Below are 6,946 nucleotides of genomic sequence, written 5' to 3'. Positions count from 1 at the left end.
AAAAAAAAAAAACATTTGCATTTGATTTTTAAAAAATTAGTTTGATGCATTTATTGATTACCACCATATTTGATAAACAAACAAATTTGCATTAAATTATAAACATTTAAAAATATATATTTTTAATGATTTAGGAATTCAGAAAAATATGATAGAAAAGAAAATGTTTCATAATTATTACAATTTGAATAAACTATTTACTTGTTCAGGTTTAATGAATTAAATTAATTAGACATGCTTTTTGATTTTTAACAATAATTAAATCATTAAAATGGAATCCAGAGAAGTTAAAAAAGAAAACACAGAATTTGGGAAAAAACAAAACAGAATTTGGGGGGTAAAAAAATGATTTCATAGGGGCCTAATACACGTTTGAATGCCACATAAAATCCCAATTCTTTCAAAAAAAATAAAAAATAAAAGCTAAATTGAGAATTTTATGAAAAATTCACTTTTGGAAAACATGCATCCTAAAAAGGTTCCATGACTTTAGGATGCTGTCTACTCAGGCAGCTCATTACGTGTTAGAACAGAGCTATTGTGATATTATTCAATCTATTTCCGTGTGTGATCCCTGAGGAGATGGAACCGAAACGGCCGTCACTTGCTCTAGATTCCAGGACAATGCTGCTCCTGATTTATCCCAGGCCAAACTCTGTCTGACCCATTTTACCCGCTTTCCAAAAATGCAAGATATCACCTTTCTGAGACAAACAATGGCCAAGGTCTCAAATGAATACTGAGGGCAATTTCTGAAATTACACTATTCCAGAAAAAGGACCAAATCTTAATAAAAGTCATCATTGTTTCATATTTCATTCAGAAAGGATCACCTCAGTTTCTACCAGCTCTGAAAAGAAACACACAGACCTCATTACTACAGTAATCTAACCTGGCGTTATCAGTTCTCCACTGAGACTTATTATAAAGCAGCATACATGTTTATCAATAAGAGAATGTAAAGCCTAAAAATGAGTCTCTATGTGTGTGTGTGTGTGTGTGTCAAGGCTTTTGCTCATTACTTGATGGTAAGGGAGACCCAGTGGTGTTTAACCCAGAAATTACCTGACAGCAAATCTGAAATCGCAAGCTTAAGTATTACAGACACTTCAAACTTCAAGCTTTATGCGGCTTATAAAACTGCAAAAAACAATCCTAAACATCTGCTACATCACTGAAACGCTAATGGTTTGATCTTTGGTAAATGTCATTAATGGCAGCCAAGTGTGACTGAAATCATCCGACATATGCACCATCTAAACAAACACCAGGCTATTGTGACTTTAACCTGACACCCGTGGGGCGTGTTTGTGTGAACAACTGATTTTGCCTTCATGTAGCTCGCTAATAAAGGCTTTTCATTTGACCCATATTTGCCCAAGGGGTGCAAAAACAATCAAAGCTCTGAACGAAGTCAACATCAACTAGTCTATACTTCTTAGGACAAAATATAGACCTGTTTGCATAGTTACAATATATGAAACCTTTCCTCTCGAGATTAGACATAAAATGCATGAACCGAGCCTGTTCTGGCAGGTTTTGAACACTTTCTCTAGCATTTTCTCTCCATTCCAGCACAGGACATAAAACTCTACCAGCTCATGAACCTTTGCTCTGAGGCCCATGCCTGATTAGCTTACTAATCTGTGTCCTGAATGCTGGGCTGCGCAGGCTGGTTAAGTATGTAGTGACGGCAGAACAGAATAAACAAGAAGAGTACACAGACACCAACCACATACAGCAGCAATCAGTATTAATGAAATCATATTAAGGTAGTTAACACAAACTTTAGAATGTTCAGTTATTTAGACAACAAACAAACTAATGATGAACAGGGCTCAACATATGACAGCACACAGGCTTTATTTAAAAACAACAATAGCTAGTTATTAAGTCAAAGTCCAAGAAGTGTTGTTAGTGCACACTGACTCTTATGGAAGCCTGCTTCTACCATGAAATTAAATACAAATTTAAATAAATGAATGCAATTGTGACTTTACTCACAATTCTGACTTTGTCTCAAATTTGAATTTACATCTCAGAATTACCCTAATTTTATTTATTTTTTAATCTGTGGTGGAAACAAGCTTCCGTAGACTCTATTTCAAAGTAAGCACAGTCAAATTATCCACAAATTCATAGTATGCTGCAGTGAGCACATACCATAGATTATGTAGGTTAAGGAGGATTTAAGGAAATATCCTCCATTTGGGCAATCTGATATTCAAATAAGCACAAACAGATAGATAGGCAAACTAAAATACAAACACAGGCACACATGCAGTGTGACACAGCAGTAGCCCTTTTATTTTTATACTGCTGTTGATGTTGTCCATCTTGGCTCTGCTGTGAACGGTTTCCATGCCAGTGTGTGCAGCAAAGAAGAACTGCCGAGGTCCGAAGTCAAAACATCGGATAAATGCTATGTAAATCAGGAGCCTGCTTTTGTAACACAAGATAATATATGGAAGAAGGGAGAAGAAAGATACCCGTTTAAACTGAACGCTTGTTTACCATCTTACTAGCCAATTTTGTATGTGCTGCAAAATCTCAATTTGCACACCATCCATCCAAAATAATATCTGAGATTAGGATTAACGCGTCACACATAACATTGCAAAGAGTCTGAATGGTGTCCAGTGGCCTGTAGCACGAAGCCGGTTTCAGTTTTTACCCAGGTAAGTTCACGTTTAGTTTGAGCAAACTCTTGAGTTTTCGGGCTCAAGAAGATGGGTTGGTTTTGAGCGGGTTTAATCACTATGGTAACTTGCACTACACGGTCAGCTACCCTGCTCTGGAGCAGGTTTTATTCTGGGTTAGAGATCGCAAACCCAAACCTGACCAATCAGCTGTGAGCAAAGTGACAAATATCTGATGCAATGAAGCCACTCCCCCGTATCTCTCACTCCAAATTAAAGCAGTTTACAGTCAAAGAATTTTAGAGACAAAATTGCCCGACTTTTGCAGCTACTTATTATATTTAGATTATATTAATTGTAATTGTTTATAATTCATATAATATATTCATATAATTATTATATGAAGTGGCAATTAATTTTAAGCTTCGTATTTAAATTAAATATTATACACACACACGCACATACATATAAGCTTTAATATATCCAACTTAACATGACTAAACTTATACTGTTTTCCTTTTGAGCTCTGTGTGAAACTATATATAATAATTACATTCAGTTGATTCCTTTGCAGTCATATTTTCTTTCTGCTGCCAAACTTTAGCTGCAGCAGAAGTGTTTATTCCTGCCTTGTAAATGCATTTAAATTTATTACATTTTTAATAACGACATCTCATAATCTTGAGCAGAAAAGTGAATTGCGCCAACTCTCGCGAGAATTGAATCCAAGTGACGCTTTGCTGATGCTCACCACGTTCCAGGTGATTGGCTGTTTGACGCACGTGTCACACTTTCAAGTGCACGCGCTCCAGAGTTAATCACAAACTCTGGTTCAAACTCTGATTTGACAGAAAAAGTTTATATCGAGCTTTGTGAGCCCGGTGAACCTGATCTGAACCAGGTTGGTTTTTCGGATTTTGTCAACTCAAAACTTACTCTGCAACTCTTAGTTTGTTCATCTCGCTTTGTGCTACAGGCCACAGGAGCATCTTCCTGTTTCCCAGGTGTCAGATGATCCAACTTTAGGGGCAAAGGTCAGAGTTGAGCCTTGTGTCGCTGACCTTGAGTTCACTTGCTTGTGGGAAGACTGACTTATGAAATCAAATGCGACCAATAACATGTCCTTACCCCCTACAGCGCATGCTTTAATCCGGGTAAATGGCAAACGTCTTCACGTGGCACAATCACATCTACAAAAACAATCCAGAATCCAACAGGACAGAGCACCTTCTGTTTGATTAATGTGAGCAAGTAACATAACTCAACTAAACAATTATGCTGTACTCATGGATACTATCATAGTTTGATTTTGGTGAGGAACTGCTTCATTTAGTGCTACAAAGTTAAACCTGAATGACTTCTGGTGACCATCATTAACCTGCAAAAAGGCCTCCAAAAAGGTGCTAGGGGGTCCACAAAAAAAAGCAAGAAATAACCAAATATGTAAATGCTTTAATAAAAAAAATATGGAAAAAGTGAAACAGCACTATAGAAATATTTTTCAAAAATTCTAATATGGAGAAATAAGTATGGAAGCCCATTTCTGCCAAGGATTAAAATAAAATAAGATAATTGTGACCTTTTTTTCCCCACAACTTAGACTTTTGAATTCTGAGAAAAAAAAATGCAGAATTGTGAGATAAAAAGTCACAATTACCCTTTTTTATCCCATGGCAGAAACTTGCATTAAAAAGATAACCTGAAAACTAAATAAAAATGTATTTTGCAAATAATTTTAATTTATTATGTATAATTTAAAAATGTACATATTACTTAAATAATATTTAGCTTTAGCACAATGAAAAATTGTTTACTTTTGAAAGCATGTTCACAAAACATCTACAATGTACATTTGTTCATACACAAAATCAATATTGCACTTTTTATTACATTCTAGGAACTGTTTCCTTGCAAAGAGGATTATCATATTTGGGGGAACTTGGCATTAAAAAGCTTAAAAACATCTGGTCTAGGAAACAGTGAAATGCACATCACTGACAGCTCTTACCTTGAATCTCACTCATAGTTTGGAGAATACTGGAAAATCTCATGCAAACCTCTTGTCTACATCACCAAAGAAGACATCCTAATCCAATTCGATCAGACACGACCTCATGCATGCACAAAGTCCAAAGGATGCAACATCCATCATAGGCTGATGATTATGTGTGTGCTCATTCATGGTCAAATAAAGAGAGGAATATGGAGACATGGATGAGAAAAACTGGACTTTCACCCAACCTCTTCAATCTGAGACTGATCGAGAGGAGATAGTAGATCCCCCTCTTTGAGCGTGTAAATGTGAGATTATAAATCACAATTGTGTGTGTGATTGCTGTGTGTGCAGTACAGAACAAATACAAGATTAAAGAGAGAGAGAGAGAGAGAGAGATCAGCGATTAGAATGCAATTCTCCACATGGCACCAGAATATGTGTGTGTGTGTGTGTGTGCGCGCGCGTGTGTATTGGGGCGGGAAGGCTCAGAGATCTGAGCAGCTTAGCAGCAGCTAAAGCTAAGCTTACAGAGAACAGAAGAGAGAGCAGAGGAGCCTTACCCTCACCAACCAGTACAAGACAAATCAAACAGGACCCAATTTAACCCATTATATTATTCCAGGGTGTGTTAGACAACATCTAAAAGGATTTCACACCACCTAACATTCAGAGTACTCATCGAAACAATGTGAAATGATAGAAACAAATATGCAAGTCAATTTGAGTCTGAATTTTCACATGGGTTTCAATAAAGTAGACCTATTGTTTCTTTAACTTAACACCTTTTCCCTTGAATGCAGTTTTTCTCTCAGCAAGTGATCCAATAAGCAGCTTGGACCCATTTAGTGCACCGTCTAGATTTACTGCCCTTCCTCCCCTGCAAAACAATGGGGTGCTAGTTTATCCAATGAGCACTTTGGGAAATGTACAAGAAATAAACCACAGCATAGCAACACAGTATACGAGTACAGAACAAGGCTACATTCACATTCAGTATTTGGGGTTGACAACTGCATTTACTAACAGGCGTGACTGTTGAAATGTCCTGTTCGTACAACAGCTAAAAAAAGACCTGCCCAAATACTGAAGGCCCTTTTCAATTAGGACTGGGTAAAAAAAAACATTTCAATTTTAATCGATTCTCATATGTAACAAACGTTCGTAGATCGGGAAGGAGGAGGCAGGAACCGGCAAACATTTAAACATAACTTTAATAATAAAATGAACACAAAACTGAAAATAGCGAACAGAACCAAAACAACAACATAAAATCCAGGCCTGGTCCTCTCTCGCCCAACACTGTCGTCACTCCTCTTTTTATCCTTCCAGAGCTATAAGAAGCTATAGCAATATAAACAACAAGCCAAAACGAATTCATTAATAATCTTGTCGGTTAACGGTTAATAATTGGTTAAGGAGCATTGGTTGTCGGTTAGGAAAAATAACCGAAATTAACATCCCTGCTCCCGAGACTGCGCTCCCGAGACTGCGGCCGCGGCATACCCTGGGGTAAGGACAGATGAGGCGAGAGAAAAAGAGATGGAAGGATGAGGAGAGACAGAGATGAGAGAGGGGAGAGAGGAAGAGAAAAAAAAATCTCAGTCCGGAAAAATAACCGAAATTAACATCCCTGCTCCCGAGACTGCGGCCGCGGCATACCCTGGGTTAAGGACAGACGAGGTGAGAGAAAAGGAGATGGAAGGATGAGGAGAGACAGAGATGAGTGAGGGGAGAGAGGAAGAGAAAAAAAAATCTCAGTCCAGTTCCCGGACACACTGCCGCTTGGTCCTCAACCAGCTGAGACGCTCTTACTCGCGGTGCCATGCGATGGTACTGGACATCTTTGGTGAACGGCCCGACACTCCTCCGCCTCCTGGCGGATGGCGATGGCTCCTCCGGTCGATGGCAGCCGGCAGCAAGACCCCCGTTCCCTGCTCCTTCCCAAACATGGCGAACGGCGCCGACTCCTCCGCTCCCTCTCGGACAGCAGCCACCCCTCCTCAACCTAGGAGCACGGCAGCGAGCCCTCCTTCCTCCCGGGTTTCGGCACCAATGTAACAAAGTTCGTAGTCACGGGAAGAAGGAGGTGGGAACCGGTGAACATTTAAACATAATTTAATAACAAAATAAACAAAACTGAAAATAGCGCGACAGCCCCTCACGGACGACTGCCGCACGCAAACAGAACCAAAACAACAAATAGTCATAGGCCTGGTCCTCTCTCGTCCAACACTGTTGTCACTCCTCTTTTTATCCTTCTGGAGCTCCTCCGTGGGACTCGAGACCGGTGAGTGGCACAGGTGTCGCTCAT

The 6,946-nt window shown here is 39.0% G+C and overlaps 1 protein-coding gene across 8 annotated transcripts in view; it reads right to left on the bottom strand.

Moving 5' to 3' along the window:
* Positions 1 to 6,946, bottom strand: part of LOC107754901 (ensconsin-like) — a 42,283-nt gene that overhangs the window by 25,148 nt on the left and 10,189 nt on the right. Inside the window, exon 1 of one of the 8 annotated variants that reach the window (XM_016571526.1) lies at positions 4,648 to 5,005. The exons of the other annotated variants lie outside the window; for them this stretch is intronic. Coding sequence (XP_016427012.1) covers positions 4,648 to 4,690 — 43 coding nt within the window. The 5' untranslated portion in view covers positions 4,691 to 5,005. Of the gene's footprint in view, positions 1 to 4,647; positions 5,006 to 6,946 lie in introns of those variants that run through there. 8 annotated transcript variants of the gene reach the window in all.

Source organism: Sinocyclocheilus rhinocerous, unplaced genomic scaffold (assembly GCF_001515625.1).
Source record: "Sinocyclocheilus rhinocerous isolate Xijiao unplaced genomic scaffold, SAMN03320098_v1.1 scaffold2788, whole genome shotgun sequence".
NCBI classification, from domain to species: Eukaryota; Metazoa; Chordata; class Actinopteri; order Cypriniformes; family Cyprinidae; genus Sinocyclocheilus; species Sinocyclocheilus rhinocerous.
This window is presented reverse-complemented; position numbering and strand designations above follow the sequence as displayed.